The 16,538-nt window shown below is 30.3% G+C and overlaps 2 protein-coding genes and 1 pseudogene across 2 annotated transcripts; 2 read left to right on the top strand and 1 right to left on the bottom strand.

Annotated features, from left to right (window-relative positions):
- Positions 1-1,465: 1,465 nt before the first annotated feature.
- LOC21399814 lies at positions 1,466-2,942 on the bottom strand. Its single transcript, XM_024174636.1, has 4 exons — positions 2,664-2,942; positions 2,153-2,263; positions 1,879-1,959; positions 1,466-1,675 (listed from the first exon to the last, which is right to left on the bottom strand). The coding sequence occupies exons 1-4, from the start codon at positions 2,904-2,906 to the stop codon at positions 1,601-1,603; spliced, it is 510 nt and encodes a 169-aa protein (XP_024030404.1). The 5' UTR covers positions 2,907-2,942; the 3' UTR covers positions 1,466-1,600.
- Positions 2,943-9,461: 6,519 nt separating this feature from the next.
- LOC21399813 (cytochrome P450 704C1) lies at positions 9,462-14,188 on the top strand. Its single transcript, XM_010111856.2, has 5 exons — positions 9,462-10,025; positions 10,681-10,965; positions 11,838-12,176; positions 13,010-13,210; positions 13,900-14,188. Exons 1-5 carry the CDS (start codon positions 9,501-9,503, stop codon positions 14,086-14,088), a joined length of 1,539 nt encoding a protein of 512 aa, XP_010110158.1. The 5' UTR covers positions 9,462-9,500; the 3' UTR covers positions 14,089-14,188.
- Positions 14,189-15,590: 1,402 nt separating this feature from the next.
- On the top strand, positions 15,591-16,395 carry LOC21399812 (annotated as a pseudogene).
- The last annotated feature ends 143 nt before the right edge of the window (positions 16,396-16,538 follow it).

Raw genomic sequence — 16,538 nt, 5'->3', positions numbered from 1 at the left:
ATGAATGTTACGTTTTAAAATTCGAGAAGCAAAGTGTTACGAGGGGTATAGTTCAAGAAGAATTTTTATAATTAATCTAAAATATTATTTATATAACTTCACTAAAAAAAAATTAATAATTGTTATTCAACTAATAAAAAAATAAAATACCACAATGACACTTGATCATTTAGAATGACATAAATAATAAATTTGCATAAAATTATGGCAAATCATATACTTTTCTCTTTAAGGGTAAAAGATTCTAAAACTGTCTGTTACTTAGTCCAACTACATTCCACATCAGTGTTGGGAATTTATCTTATTGGAAGCATAATCAGAATGTTTTCAAGAAGTACAACAATATTTAATCAACTTTTAATCTCATAACATTGGCGTTAATAAGCATTTTTCTTCAAAAAAAATTGTACTGGTAGCCTTTTTTAACTACTTTTTTCATAAATGGTTGATTTTTTTTTTATTTTATGAAAATGACCATTTTGTTTATATGAGTCAATCAATGATTGAGTTATGAACCACATTCAATCAGTGATTGATTCACAGTCAATCATGATTGACTGATTCATTATTAATTTATCAATAGTTTATCCTTAATAAATATGTAATTTGTTGATTGAAATTAATTAATTACTAATTAATTTTGATTAATTATTAACTAATTTTGATTAATAATAAAGAATAATCGAGTTAATCAATAATAAACTATAGTCAATCATGATTGACCGTTCCCGTTTGGTTCATGGATTAGAACTATGATATTAGAACTATTTTTTATTTACGTGTATTTTTTGTGAGAGAAAATACTGTAGCGAATCATGAACCATGATTCGAATCAGAGAACGAATCCTCCAACCAAACGGGCTTTTGATTGACCATTAAATTAATAAAAACAACTATTTTTATAATTTTACGATGATTCGTGTCATAGTTCGAATCATAATTCGTAACTCGTTACAGTATTTTTTTCATAAAAAATACACGTAAATCGAAAATAATTTTGAATCATGGTTAATCACCTTATAAATTTGGTTCATAAAGTTATCTTTATTGTAAATATTACCGGATATATTTTTAAAAATGACCTATTTGCTGTAATTTCATGGTACCGAAACTGCTTTGATAACTTTCATGGTAAACTAATCTTTCAAGGATGATATGTTAAAGGCTTCACATTTGGTTGACATAATCTAGTTCTTGAACAAAACAAGAACTTTGACGTGAAACGTTTAACTTTTAGAGGACGTTTGGTTGATGGATTCAAAATTATAATTCAGAATCATTTTCAATTTACATATATTTTTTGTGAGAAAAAATACTATAGTGAGCCATGAACCATGATACGAATCATTGAACCAAACGCATTCGGATGGTTTGGAGAATTTACAAGAGAGCTGCAACAATATACTGTGAAATGATTGAAGAATTTTTCTAGCATTGAAATCTGGCAATCCCGAAATTTGCTTTGGTAAAGTATGTCCAATATTTAAAGAGCAAGAAAATCTTCTCCATACATCCAAATTGTTATTTGAAAACGGCATAATTAAAATATTCCTAAATAAACACACAAATCAAATAAGTAAAATTAGCACATGTATTTATCTCAGTGCGGTTTTTCTATGTGCTTGCTTAGCCCCTCTAGCTTTTGCATCCTCATTCTTTCACTCTCAGTCATCAGCTGGTAATAAGAAGACTTCATTTAGACAATGAAAAAGGACATAAAGATATAATAATAATAATGACACAAAAGAAGAAATCTATATCAAAAGAATAATCGATTTCCATTATAAGGAAATCAGGATAATTTCTCCAAGAAAAAAAAAAAAAAAAGGTAGACTTGGGATAAAAAGATTCTTTAGAGAAATTTTAGGCAGAATTTACCTCCATTAATGTGGTGACAAGTTGAGCTTTCTCTTTGCTCTTTTCATTGAACAATTCCAGTGCCTCTTTGTATTCTTTTTCCTGTCTCAAATAAATTAGCATGAATTAAAAATAATCCTTAGTTTGTTTCTTTTCTCCATGCTTTCTGTGGTTCTAAATCACAATTATAGCAATATCAAACCACATAAAATATTGTTATTACCAAAGAAAACAAATATATATATATATATATATATATATATATATATTATACACACACAAAATGTTGTTGCACCTTCTTCATGCAGCTTTGTCCCAGCGGCTTTAGCTCTCGATTCGCCATGTCGACTCTCTTCCTCACATTTGCAACTTCCTTCCTCAATGGATCTGCCATTTCTTCAAGTTCCTGAAAGATTAAAAGCTTTTCTTCATAGCAGTTTCACAAAGTATTGCATGGTCCACATATTTTAGCCATTATAAATTCAAGAATACCCAAAAAATTTTGATAATTCTTAATGAAATTTTATCTCTACTAATATTTCATAGTTTGATCAGATTTTCAGTCTTCTTTCTGGGTGTCAACTTTGTTGGGACGTAGAAAACTAACCTTTTTAATGCGTAATGTTATCTATTTCACTATATACATAAAAAAAAATTCAACATTAAGCAATTGTTTGGAGTCAAGTTTCTACCAAAAAAGAATGTCGAATCCACATATTATTTTGAGAGTGCTATTAGAAATCGAGCCAAAGAAAAACCAAAATAGCAATGAAGCAAATAAAATAATAATAATAATAATAACATACTTCCCAAATTTGAGCTAAACGCCTAGTTTCTTCTTCAGCTCGGCCTAATTGAAGCTCAACCTTCTCCTTCACTTCCATTTTAATCCTCTCAATCTCTTCCTCTCTTGCTTGAAAACTTGATATGGCCAATCTTGATACCTCTTGATTATCATGATCCTCTTGATTGATCTGATATTCCTGATCCGTTGATAGCCTCCCACTACTTGTGTTTCCAACACTCCCAAAGTTTTTCATTTTTTGCATTATTATTACTATTATTATTATTTTTTCCTCTCAATACTTCTCTCTCTCCAACATTCTTTCCTTATTCTTCTCCTTCTTATCTCCTCCTCTTCTGTGTTGCTTTTGCTTCACTATTTGGTATATGGTTTTGGAAAGCAAAACCCCAAGTAAGCAAAAGAAGTTATGTTTTAGTTTAAGGCCCCATATAACTACTATACTTATATGTAATATTATGCCTATATTAAGCGTTTTAATTTTTGCAGGTCAGAAATCTACTTTGTTTTGTCCATCATTATAACTTACTACTTTAATGAAAACTAAAGATCTCTATATGGTCCTGTTTTGTTAGTACTATTTCTTTTTCACCGGAAATTAGTTGAATTGTCAGTTTTGCCATGTGGGAGTAGTAGAAACCGAATAAAGATTTCCCAAAACATTTGCTTGAAGCAAGAGGAAATGTACCAACAGTTACCAGAAAAATGTTTTTTTAGTTTTCTTTTCTTTTCTTTTCTTTTTTTCATCTGATCATCTCTCTGGCTAAAGGTAAAAAAAAAAAAAAAAAAAAAGCATATAAAGATTGGCTAAAAAAAAAAAAAAAAAAAAAAAAAAAGCATATAAAGATTAAAAAATTACAGGTGTACCCGACGTAATTTTAAAAATAAAAAATATTTTTACATGACATGTAAATCTTGTACAAAATAAATTTGTATAAATTAAAGTAAGATACGCTTGAACTGATGATTTTATTTATATCACTGAATGACCAATCGAGCTAATTTTTTTTTTTTAGTAATATAAATTCTGAAAATAAATTTTTTTTAGCTTTGTTTTTTGTACATCAGACTGGTCCCAGCTTCTTTTTTACAAAATTCTACTATTAAGGAATTTAATCATCTTTCTTACCGTATAACTCTTCTCTTAAGACATTACATCATTCATGAATTGAATCAAGTAAAAAAGGCATTCATGTACGCATGGAGGTTTGTTTCATATATTCGTTCCTAATTCTGAATCATGATTCATAGTTCTCTACAGTATTTTACTCTCATAAAAAACACACATAAAACGAGAATGATTCTGAATCATGATTCTGAATACATGAACCAAACGTCCACTTACTACCGTGCACATTATTATCTTTTAATCAAATCAAGAAAATACTTGAATAGTAATTTTTAGGATTTTATTCCAGCAATTCTTTCTTCCATCAATTATTCAATTCTATGAATATATAACTCTTAGAAGTTGTTGTATAGTTTACCCCAGAGCAATATTGTCAAGATGGCTTTTTAGTATTTGTTATTTATCGCCATAGATAATACATCACCATATGTAGAGGTACGTAAAAAGTATAATTATATAACGATGACTTTGATGCATTGCTGTGGTGACCGAAATTCTAGTGATCACTAGTAATTATAAATAGTATTTTCTGACCTTTCTTTAGCAATTTTTTCTTACTTTTGTTAGCTTCCTTTTATTATTATTTCTAATCATCGTATCATGATGAAAACGCAGTACAAGCAATAGTAATATACAAACGTGAAAAGTCTAAAAAAGAAATGTGAAAAATCTAATAAAAATTTGTTAATTTAGGGTCTGTTCACCTCGTTGATTCGAGTTTATAATTCGAGTTGAGATGTGACTTTATGTGAGAGCTTTTTATTATAGTAAAAAAATTAGATGTGATTATTTCTGAGAGCTTTTTACTGTAACAAAACTCAAATTCTAAATTCAAATTGGTGAAATGAACGAGGCTTTAGAATACTCTGTTATATTTATCACCCTATATTTGAAATTTATCTTTTTTACTGAGCATTTAATATTTTTCTTCCTTAAACAAGACATTAAAAAAAAGGCCGTGGTCTATTTGTCCATGTTTAATTATTATAATAAAGTTTGTGGTCTCCCCACTTTTTAGTTGTCATTTTATCAGAGAAAGTTACTTTTATTATAGTTTTGACTTTTATTGTTAGAAAGTTTCTTTATTTTATTTTTGGGTAACTTACCCAACTTATGTATTTATAACGTCTATTTATCGTAATGCTCATTATTTTAGTGAAGTCTTCCTCTTTTTCTAGTCCGTGGAAGTAAGGCATCTTGTCTAACCATATTAAATCTTTTTTTTCTTTTTTTCTTCTTTTTATTTTCTTATTTGATTATTGTATAATATTAGAGTTTCATATTCTAACGAGTTTCTGATCTTTCATGTCTAAGGCTTCTATTTTTCTCCTTTTCTTTAATATAGCAATAGTAATATACAAACGTGAAAAGTCTAAAAAAAATGTGAAAAATCTAATAAAAATTTGTTAATTTAGAATACTCTGTTATATTTATCACCCTATATTTGAAATTTATCTTTTTTACTGAGCATTTAATATTTTTCTTCCTTAAACAAAACATTAAAAAAAAAGTCGTGGTCTATTTGTCTATTTGTTCATGTTTTATTATAATAAAAATTGTGGTCTCCCCACTTTTTGGTTGTCATTTTATCAGAGAAACTTACTTTTATTATAGTTTTGACTTTTATTTTTAGAAAGTTTCTTTATTTTATTCTTGGGTAACTTACCCAACTTATGTATTTGTAACATCTATTTATATGAAGTCTCATTCGTAATGCTCATTACTAGTGAAGTCTCCCTCTTTAATTTTCTAGTCAGTAGAAGTAAGGCATCTTGTCTAACCATATATGTTTGGTAGAGGGATTCGTTTCCTGATTCGAATCATGATTCGTGGTTCGCTACAGTATTTTTTCTCACAAAATATTCACGTAAATCGAAAATAATTTGAATCACATGGTTTGAATTCTTCCTTTTATTTTCTTATTTGATAATTATATAATATTAGAGTTTCATACGAGTTTTGATCTTTTTGATCTTTCTGTAATATAGTCGATTTTTGTCCCTATGCAACTATTTTTATATCTTTATTTTCTTAGAAAAAAAAAAGTATTCCAAGGTTGGAATCTCTAATGGAGCTCCTTCTTGGGCGGACATATTAGTGAAAGTTACTTTTATTATAGTTATGACTTTTATTTTTAAATCCGTGAAAATAGATATTTTACCGAACCACGTTAATTTTTTTTATCTTCTACGATTGTTTTTCTTTTCTTATTTAATTATTATAGGTTGTATCTCCAACCCGTGAGAGTTAACTCTAGTGTGGATAATGACCTTTGTGCTATAATGTCGTGACTCTTAATCCATTATTTCTATCTTGGTTTGAATGAAATTTCCCTTAAAAACGATTTATAACACAAATCTTCATCAGAGATTAGAAAAAGTCTAACTAACAAGAGTGGTACATGCTAGTTCAGCTATTTATCTAGCTAGAGGAAAAAAAAAAAACCAAAACTATTAACTACGTTAGTTAATGGGAAAATTGATCACTCCCTATTTAAAATAAATAATTTTTCTTAATTACATAGTTATATTTCTTTCTTTTTCCTTTTAAATTTGTCCTGTTTACAAAAACAACAACTCGTTCGAATTTGGTGATTCAACCTCATTTCTATGTTTTTTGACGAGTTGACTCCAAATTCCAAATAATAAAAAGCCTAAATCAAAATCAAAACAAAGCAAAACCGAAAATAGTAGAAAATATAGATAAAATGAGTTTAAACAACATTGTTAAAAGATTTCACGATGTTTAAAAAACTGGCATGAAATCGAGAATAGCATAACTCCTTAAATTTAATTAAAATATATAGCTGCGAAGTTGTTTTATGTAGTAATTTTTAAATGAGCCACTCTAATCACATTCTTTATTTTAACTAAATATAGAATATTTTAATATTAATAGAATTTAAAATATAAATTAATAACTCTATTGAATTTAAAAAGAAACCCTTGCATTTATTATTGTTTGAAAGAATAAAATAATAAGAAAAATAAAATGGCAAGTCTCTTCTTGCTAATTATATTTAGCTACTATGAAATGCATTCTCCAAAATAGCTAACCTGTTTAGCTAGTGATTTGAGTGGAGCAAAGCCAAAAGAAAAGTTAAATTATTTGTCATTTTAATTAAAAACATAAAATGGCTAGCGTGGTTAGAGATGTTCTAAGTATTCACATTCAACGATGATTTTTAATTGTCTAATGCATTTGTTGGCATGATGGTTTTCACAAATAACAACAACAACAAGAATAATAATAATAATAGTAGTTCTATTCACACTTTCTTCTTGATTCTATTTACAACAACAATAAGAATAATAATAATAATGGTAGTTCTATTCACACTTTCTCCTTGGTTCTATTCACAACAACAACAACAATAATAATAATGGTAGTTCTAATCACACTTTCTCCTTTTTTAACTCTTCACACCTTTTTTTCTAACTATAAATTACATATAATTTTTAAATGATTAAATTTACTTTTTACATACTGTTAATATTTCAAATTTACCCTTAACTATTTCCACAAGATTGTCTATTAAATATTGATCACCTTATTTTTCTTTTCAAACTGGCTGTTTTAATTTGTTGCTTTAATTCTAACAACTTTTTTCATCTGTCTATTTTTTATCGCAAGTTTTGGGCATGAAGTCTTTTTCCCATACATAAAGAAAATTTACTATCATATTTTTTAGATAAATAAAGTACATATCTAATTTGATAAGTAGAATCCTTTTACGTAGGTTAAAATTAATAAATATGCGCAAAATCATTTTGAATTGTCTTGTACTAAAAGTATCCTCTCTTTCTAAACAATATCGTATATAAAAAAGCATCCAAATCACATGAGAAAACAAAGAAAAAGGAAAAATAACTAATTGAAAAATAAAAAAGCAAAACAACTTTAAAATAAATAGAATTAAATACAAACAACCACGAAAACAATGGAATTATATAATATCAATTGATATACGCCCAGAAAAGATAAAATGCAAAAAGAAAATGCAAATCTAGTACAAAAACCTATGAGTAAAAAAAAAAATTATTTCAACTTTATGAAAAATGAAAAAAAAAAAAATGGAAACGTTAGTAAAAAAAATACATAAATATGAAATGAAAAAAGGGCAAAAAAACAATCCTCGTACATCAAATAGAAAAGATGTGGGGTGTGTCTTTGTGTGGGGAGGAAACAAAGGCTATTGGTTTTGTAGATATATACGTGTGTGTGTGTGATTATGCCTCTCATGCTTACCTTTCATGACGTTAATGCATATGTTTTGCGCACCACACAACTTAAAATTATTATCGCATTGGCCCATATAAACCGACCCATAGTGATCACAAAAGAAGATTTCATTTATTTGCAAACCGTAGCATTTCCTTTCATGTCATTTTCATTTGACAAATCATGTAAATGGGCCCTGAAGTTCTTTAAATTCAATTTTATTTCTCTGACTTTTAAAAATTCTCATAATTGATCCTTAATTTATTACTCTATTTCAATTTCGGTCATTCCATTAATTAGGGACTAAAATTTAAAAAAAAAAATTGTGAAAATTAACTTTTAATTTTTTTATTGTTTTAGTTTCTAAACTTTAGGTGTTTCTAATTTTAATACTTAATTTTTATACATACTGTTAAATAATTAACGACTAGTTAATGAAAGGACCGAAACTATATTGAGTGAGGAAGCTTGACTTTGAATGAGAGTTTTAGTAAATGAAAAAAAAAAAAAAGCATTAACTTAGCTAAACACTAGATCTCCTTCATGTACTTATATACCTGCATATAACGTACTTATATACGTGCTTCTCTATCAATCACACATACTATATATATGTCTAGTGTTTAGGCTTATATATAAATAATTATGTAAGGTTAAGTCCATTTAATTTAAAAGTGATATGTTAAAGTTTGGATAAATTTAAGATGCTGGTATAATATAGGGTCTCCCTCTCCAGCGGGATCAAAAAAGGTTGTATTAAAGTTTCGATCTGTTAAATAACATGGTAATTTTCCCTGCCAGTACCGGAAGTGATAATAAAAGTAGGAAAGCCGTCACTATAACAGACCACACAAATAGGGGTAATCTATGCATAGTCATTCCAGGTCCACGCATGTTGAAGATAGTTGTTATAAAATTGATAGAACCTAAAATGAATGAAACACCAAATAGATGAAGACTAAAAATTGCTAAATTAACTGATTGTGAGTCTTTAATGTGTAGAGACTTAAAGATAATTTTTATTTTTATGATAGACTAAAATAGAAATACTAAAAGATAACAAAGAAATTATTTATATATAATTGTTATGGTCCTCAAATCGCACGTGATATTCTATTCTTTCTGACATCCCATCATCATAGAGAGCAGTGAGAAAGCTAAAGAATTTTTGAGAAAACGTGTTGATCTGGAAGACAAACTGCACGGCTCTAGAAAGTAATTTATCATCATGGATTCAGATACACTTCCGTTTATTGGTCTATTGATTCTTGGTGATCCAACATGAACGTTCTTGAATTTTATTGGGTGATAGTTTTCATTAAAAGATATTTTCTAATATCTAGATATAATGTATATATGTGTGTCTATATATATATATATATATATATATATATATATATATATATATATATATATATATATTTGTATATAAATATACATGCAGGTAAATACTTCTCTTCTTCGCCTTTCTCTCATCAAATTTCAATCAAAATGGACATTCTAAACACCATCATCATCCTCTTCTCAACTCTATTAATCCCTCTCCTCCTAATTTTGTCCTTCGTAGCCCTAAAAATCTTCGTCGGCAAATCCATAAACAACCCTCAGTACCCTCCTGTGAAAGGCACCGTTTTCAGCCTTCTCATCCACATCAAAGACCTCTACGACTACCACGCCGCCATCGCCGCCGAGCACTCGACTTACCGGATCCTTGCACCGGCGCAGAGCTACATCTACACAACGGAGCCGAGGAACATCGAGCACTTCCTCAAGACCAGCTTCAACAAGTACTCTAAAGGCGAGAGCAGCCGCGAGAACATGGCGGATTTGTTCGGCCGGGGGATTTTATTGGCCGACGGAGAGGAGTGGAAGCATCAAAGGAAGCTCGCCAGCTCCGAGTTTTCGACGAGAATTCTCAGAGATTTTGGCTGCTCTGTGTTTAGGAAGAACGCTGCCAAGTTGGTTCGAGTTGTTTCACAATTTTCTGATGTTGAAGGAAGAGTTTTTGACATGCAAGTGAGTGATATCAAATATGAAACCAACCACCGCATATAATATAAGATAAGATATCTATTTATGCGGTACAAAATATTATCCACAGTTGCTAAAGTAGTTTTTAACGACCACACATAATTTTCCGGTGATTCAAGAATTAAGTTATTCTATCACCAACTAATAGTGCAAATATTTTTTAATATAATATAATATTAACATTATGCGGATTGATGTCAAATATTGGGAAAAAAATTTATTTTGTTTCTCAATTTTAAAGGTGGAGATACACATGGTTGAGAGTTTTGTATATGTATATTTTAAAAAAGTTTGTTGCTTACCGTTCTCTCCCTTAAAAATCTAAAATAATATACGCCCACTTCTCCCATTAAATTGTGGACGTTTGGTTCATAAATTTAAAATCATGATTCAGAACCATTCTCGATTTACGTATTTTTTGTGAGAGAAAATACTGTAGCAAGTTACAAACTATGATTCGAACTATGGTACGAATCCTCATACCAAACACCCTATAAATTATGTGTCCGCCTTTCTTATTTATTTTTCTAGCTCCGCCCTTAAGGCGTATTATTTACTTGTTACTCACGGCTTAAATATTTGAGCATGTGAAATACATGAATCATTCATATATGATCATCACATACGTTTTATGATATAGGGTTTGCTCATGAGATGCACTTTGGATTCCATATTCAAAGTTGGGTTTGGGGTAGAATTGAATTGCTTGGAGGGTTCAAGTGAAGAAACGACTGAATTCATGAAGTCCTTTGATGCTTTGAATGCTTTGGTGTTGTGGCGCTTTTTGGACCCACTCTGGAAATTGAAAAGGTTTCTACACATCGGTTCTGAGGCCTTCTTGAGAAGGGAAGCTAAAATCGTTGACGATTTTGTGTACCAGCTTATTTGGAAGAAGAGGCAATTGCTTGCACTCAAAGGAGATTCTGTGAGTTAATTAACATTTTAACTAGTTGCTAATTAATTAATTGCGCTTTCATTCTTTAATTTTTGCGCATAAACACATTTGCCTCTATGTATGAGTCTTTGTTTTGTTGCTTATTTTAGATTTTCATTATATATTTCCATGAACACGGGACACGGCCATTTTGGGGTGTGATGGAATTTGGAGTTATTAAGGCTCAGTTTATTTCACCAATTCGAGTTTTGTTGCAGTAAAAAGTTTTAAAAAATAGTCACATTTAATTTTTTTACTACAATAAAAAGTTCTCACATAAAGTCACATCTCAACTCAAATCAGCAAACTAAACGGACCCTAAGTACTTGGGATTCTATCTTAAAAGGTTAATTTGTTAAGTAAGGCGTCTTAATGCTCTTATAAATTGGTGTTTATTTTTGTATTTAAAAAATGTGAGACTCGGGTTTACTTTTACCTTTATAGGACCGGACCTACTATTTCTTAATTGATTGGTGTTTGCCCTGAGTGCTCTTTTGACCCACTTGCTATTAGAGATTAGTGATGTTGATAACTCGCGGGTCTTTTAGAAACACTCTCTTCACTTGGTCTATATAAACTAGTTATATCATTTTATGGTTAGAAATAACTGAAAAATATCGGATGCAACAACATTAATAGTGCCAAGGCATAGTAAATTTAAATAAATTTGTTGATTCACTAGTAGAAAAATAGAAATAGATTGCAGGGTGAGACGTCACCAAGAGGCAGCCTCTAATAACATATACTCGAGTAAAAAAAAACAAAAAAAAGTATAGATGTGTTTCTTCATTAATGTTGATTAATGGAATATTTGAGTCTCATGATTGATTAAACCCTTTTTTTTTTTTTTTTTTTTTTTTAAGAATAATGGCAAAGAAGACATACTCTCAAGGTTTCTAAGGGAGAGTGAGAAGGATCCAGAGAAAATGAACGATAAGTATCTGAGAGATATAGTTCTGAATTTCATGATTGCTGGCAAAGATTCCACCGCAGGTACTCTCTCATGGTTCTTCTACATGTTGTGCAAGAACCCTCTTGTACAGGAAAAAGTTGCACAAGAAATGAGAGATGTTTTTGGCGACAGATTTGATAATAGTATAGATGACTTCATAGAGAATATAACTGATGCAAATCTTGAGCAAATGCACTATCTCCATGCTGCACTCTCAGAGACTCTCAGGCTATATCCAGCTGTTCCTGTGGTAATAACTTCCCCAAACTCTTTCAAATCAATTTTCATTAATTGCAATTCTCTCTCTCTCTCTCTCTATATATATATATATATATGTGTATGTATATATCAACTGCCCAATCTAGCACTTGAAACCTTATATATGTTGAGGATTTTCATAATGGGTTTTACTAGATAAGGTTTTTGGTTAATCTCATAAATGGTCTTTAAAATTTAGCATCAATCTCACTTTAATTTCTGACTTTTCAAACGTCGTACAGCTCTGAAGTTTTATATCTCTTTGATGGATGGAGATTTAGATACTGCGTTGTCATATTGGCCAGTCGATGTGCATAAGTAGAACGTCTCTCATATTTGCCTGGTTTCTATATCGATTCTGCTTATGTAATTTCTTTAATTTTGATTGTAATAGCTATTTATGCATGGTTTATTAGCCTATTTGGCTAGATTAAACCTCAACTTTCTTAATAGTACTTGATGCCACAATTGTTTTAGGGGCCTTCTCTCTTTATCTATGACAACTTCGTTAAGATCATGTAGAGAATTTGTCATTCGCCTTTGCATGACTGAATTGTTATCTATTTCACAAAAATAAAAATTAGAATTAAGTCTGAAATATCAACTTGTAACAATATTACCGTTAGTTTTGTTGATTCGAGTTGTCAATTTAGTTGAAAAGTGAATTATGTGAAAGAAAACATTATAGAAAAGAAAAAAAAGTTACATTTAATTTTTTGTCAGAGAAAATAGTACTATAACAAAAATTTAAGTTATGATTCGAACTAACAAAACGATCAGACGTTTAATGTTTTGTAGATAATGTCATTTATGGTTTTTTGATAGGATGGAAAATGCGCAGATGTAGAAGACACTCTTCCCGATGGCTTTAGAGTAAAAAAAGGTGATGAAGTGTTTTACGTCTCATATGCCATGGGCAGAATGCCTTACATTTGGGGAGAAGATGCAAAGGATTTCAGGCCTGAAAGATGGCTCAATAATGGAGTTTTTCAACCACAGTCACCATTCAAATTTGTAGCATTTCATGTATGTGAACTATTTTACTTATTTTTCCATTAAAGATTCATGCCAGAGTATATGAAAGTTTGATTGAATTGACAATCAGTCATCTGAAATTTCAAGCTCTTTAAACGAGTTTAAATAACGTATGCAAAGCGGTTTATGCTAATTACCTTTTAGGGTGCGTTTGGTAGATAGATCTAGAATCATGATTCTGAATATTGGTTCAGAATCAGTGTTTGTTTACAGTGATTCTGAATCATGATTCAAAATCATGATTCAAAATCAGTGTTTAGTTTTGATGATTTTGAATCATGATTCAAAATCTGATGTGATGTTTTAAACTAGTTTAAATTATGATTTTAAAACCACCTCTCCTCTTAATTCAAGGTGATTCAAACCTCTTATTCTGAATTATGGTTTTAGAATAATGATTTGAACCCAAAATCATGAATTATAGTTTTGGTTCTGGAATCATGATTAGAATCATCTTAATTTGAATCCTCATACCAAACGAATCCTTAATTTTTCACGGACGTGACAAGTGAGTAGTTTTTTAATTCGTAAATCTTATCAAACTTATTTATAAAAATAGATTGTTTGAGAAAAGGAAATCAACTCGCCATACATTTGTATAGAAAAATTTGAGATAATAACACTTTTCAAACGTTAACTATTTATATGATTACCTATAACATGGTTTTTGCATTTTGCAGGCTGGCCCTAGAATTTGTTTGGGGAAGGACTTTGCTTATCGGCAGATGAAGATTGTATCAACTGCCCTCCTTCGGTTTTACCGCTTCAAATTAGCTGAGGAAACAAAAGATTTGACTTATAAGACCCTGCTCACTCTTCACATTGATGGAGACCTCCCTCTTTGTGCAATTTCGAGAACAATCTTCTAAGTTGTTGGTTAATATGTGAATCCAAATAAGTGCCTCCACTTGAGCAAAAACAGAGTCTGCAATGTAAAAGTATCGGCTATTAACTAAATAAAAAATATTAGCATCACTCTATTTATTATTTTCTGTATTTATTATTTAACACGTGAACTCTATTAACATAATACGTTATTATTTTAACAGAAAATAATATAATAGAGTCTACGTGTTAAATAATAAATTCATATAATCACAAAAAAGAGTAATAAAAAAAATAACGCTGGCATTTCTCTTAATTAAAATTAACTAAAGTTTTAGAATCAAAATTTGACAGCTCTAATGATCAAAAATCTATTTATTTATATCAAATTTTTTTTATTTAATATGATTTTAATTACATTTAACGGTAAAAAAAAAAAAAAAAAAAACACAGCAGTAAGGTCCCTCCAAACAAAACTAAAAAATTGTACAAATAACAATAATGAAAATAAAATTCTGTTTTTTTTTTTTTTTCAAAGGAAAAATTCTAATATTTTGGGTTTAAGTTCATTTTGAAAAAAGAAAGAAAAAATTGAAAACCCTGGAGCTCAGATATAGCTCATCACTCATCAGTGACGATCGGCACCCACCCCCAGCTGGAGTGTGCGAGCGCCGTCGCGTCAGCCCTTCCCCCCGATTCCCCCCGGGCATTTTGCGAGCCTATTTCAAGCCAAGCTCCTCCTCCACGGTTGGTTTTCTGTTTGTAACTTTTGTTTGAAGTTTGTATTCTGTGCTCTTTGGGATTTTGAGGGATTTTTTTGGATTTTGGGATTTCATTAATAGATTTTACAAATCTCCATTTTGAAGAGATTTTTTAAATTAGGTTGATATTTGTTGGAATTTGGTATGATTATGGTGTTGTAAAGTGTTCGATTTTTATGGTTTTATTTTTATTTTTATTTTTATTTTTTGTGTATATATCAGAATCGCAAGCAATACGGCCACAACATTCAACTATGTAATTTTAGACTTTGTAACTTTCATCTTTACAATGGAGTTCATCTTCCCATTTCTATCTTTTTCAATCTAGTCTTTATATATATATATATATATATAAACATATATATTTACTAAAACCTCAGATTATCTTGTCTAAATCATCAATTATGTAACACATTTAGAGGATGCAAAAGCATAGAAATTGGAAATTCCGTCAGTTTTTCCGTTAATCGTGTAATTTGGAGAAGAGTTATACTAAAGCAGAGGGGGAATTTGATTTTTAAGAGCAGACCATGGGGTGGTTTTGTATGTTCTTTGCCTGTTTGCCTTACTCGAAAACATCGCTTAATCATTTTCTTCAAAAGCTTGTCTATTATGTTTTTTAGTTTCTTGAGCATCAATCATTACCAGCTGTTAATCAATCTCAAATAAAAGCTTTATTTTTAGATTTGAATGCTTATTTTCTTGTGTTTGCTGTTTTGGTTGATATTGTTTCTCGAGTCATTTTCCTCATTTTAGCTTTTTTTATACATTGAATTTTTAGTAGAATGAAGCTTATTCCTTATATGGGTTTGGAAATCAGGAAATTACTGCTGCATTATTTCCGATTCTGTTAGCGGATGTAGTTTTCTTCCTTGTTAATTGATCTGCTCAATTCAAGTGCTTATTCTGTTTGAGTCATTGACTTGTAATGTTGGTCCCTTTGCCCCATGATACCGAGTATTGAAAAACAAATTTTGTATTCTTTAGTTTTTGTTATCTGTTAGTTATTGAGGGGCCAAAGCATTTTCCAGGCCTGGATCACCCTAAGCATGGCCGAGTTTCTTTTATATTTTCAAGATTGATCGGTTGAACCCTGATGGGAAAAAGTTTGACAAGGTTACTCGAATTGAAGCAAAGAGTGAGAAGTTTGACATGTTCACGCACCTAGATGTGAACACCGATATGTATCCAATGAAGGTAGGTGAGAAATTCTCAATGGCTCTAAGTTCCACACTGAACGAGGATGGAACGCCCGACACTGGCTGACAACTATGAGTATGTCATGCAAGGGAAGCTGTATAGAATTGCCAAAGGTTCTGGACATCACGGTAAAGCGGAGATAGATGCTTCATTTGGGGGTCTTTTGATGATGTTGAAGGGTGATCCATCTTATTTCAAGAAGTATGAACTTGATCAGAGGCTGTTTCTTCTTATAAGGAAGGTTTAAATTTCACTGGTTATGAACATAGTTTAGCTTATTAAGATGTATTAACTTTGCTGTTGTTTCTCCTCTTGAGGAAGGGGACAATGATTGTGGCAAAGCTCTCTCAGAACATGAAGATTTTTAAGCTTTCTGTTGTATCAAGTTGATTTTCTGCTCTTTCTTTGTCGAGTGCTACTTGACTTGAACCCTGATATATTACGTGGCTTGGTTAAGGTTGATTTGATACTATACTATGACAGCCATCAATCCCTTGAGGCACAAGGCCAGAAAATGATAAGTTGTGCATTCC

The sequence above is a fragment of the Morus notabilis genome, unplaced genomic scaffold, assembly GCF_000414095.1.
Source record: "Morus notabilis unplaced genomic scaffold, ASM41409v2 Scaffold112, whole genome shotgun sequence".
In the NCBI taxonomy this organism is placed as follows: Eukaryota; Viridiplantae; Streptophyta; class Magnoliopsida; order Rosales; family Moraceae; genus Morus; species Morus notabilis.
Note: the sequence above shows the minus strand (reverse complement) of the source record. Positions and strands in the feature narration are given on the sequence as shown.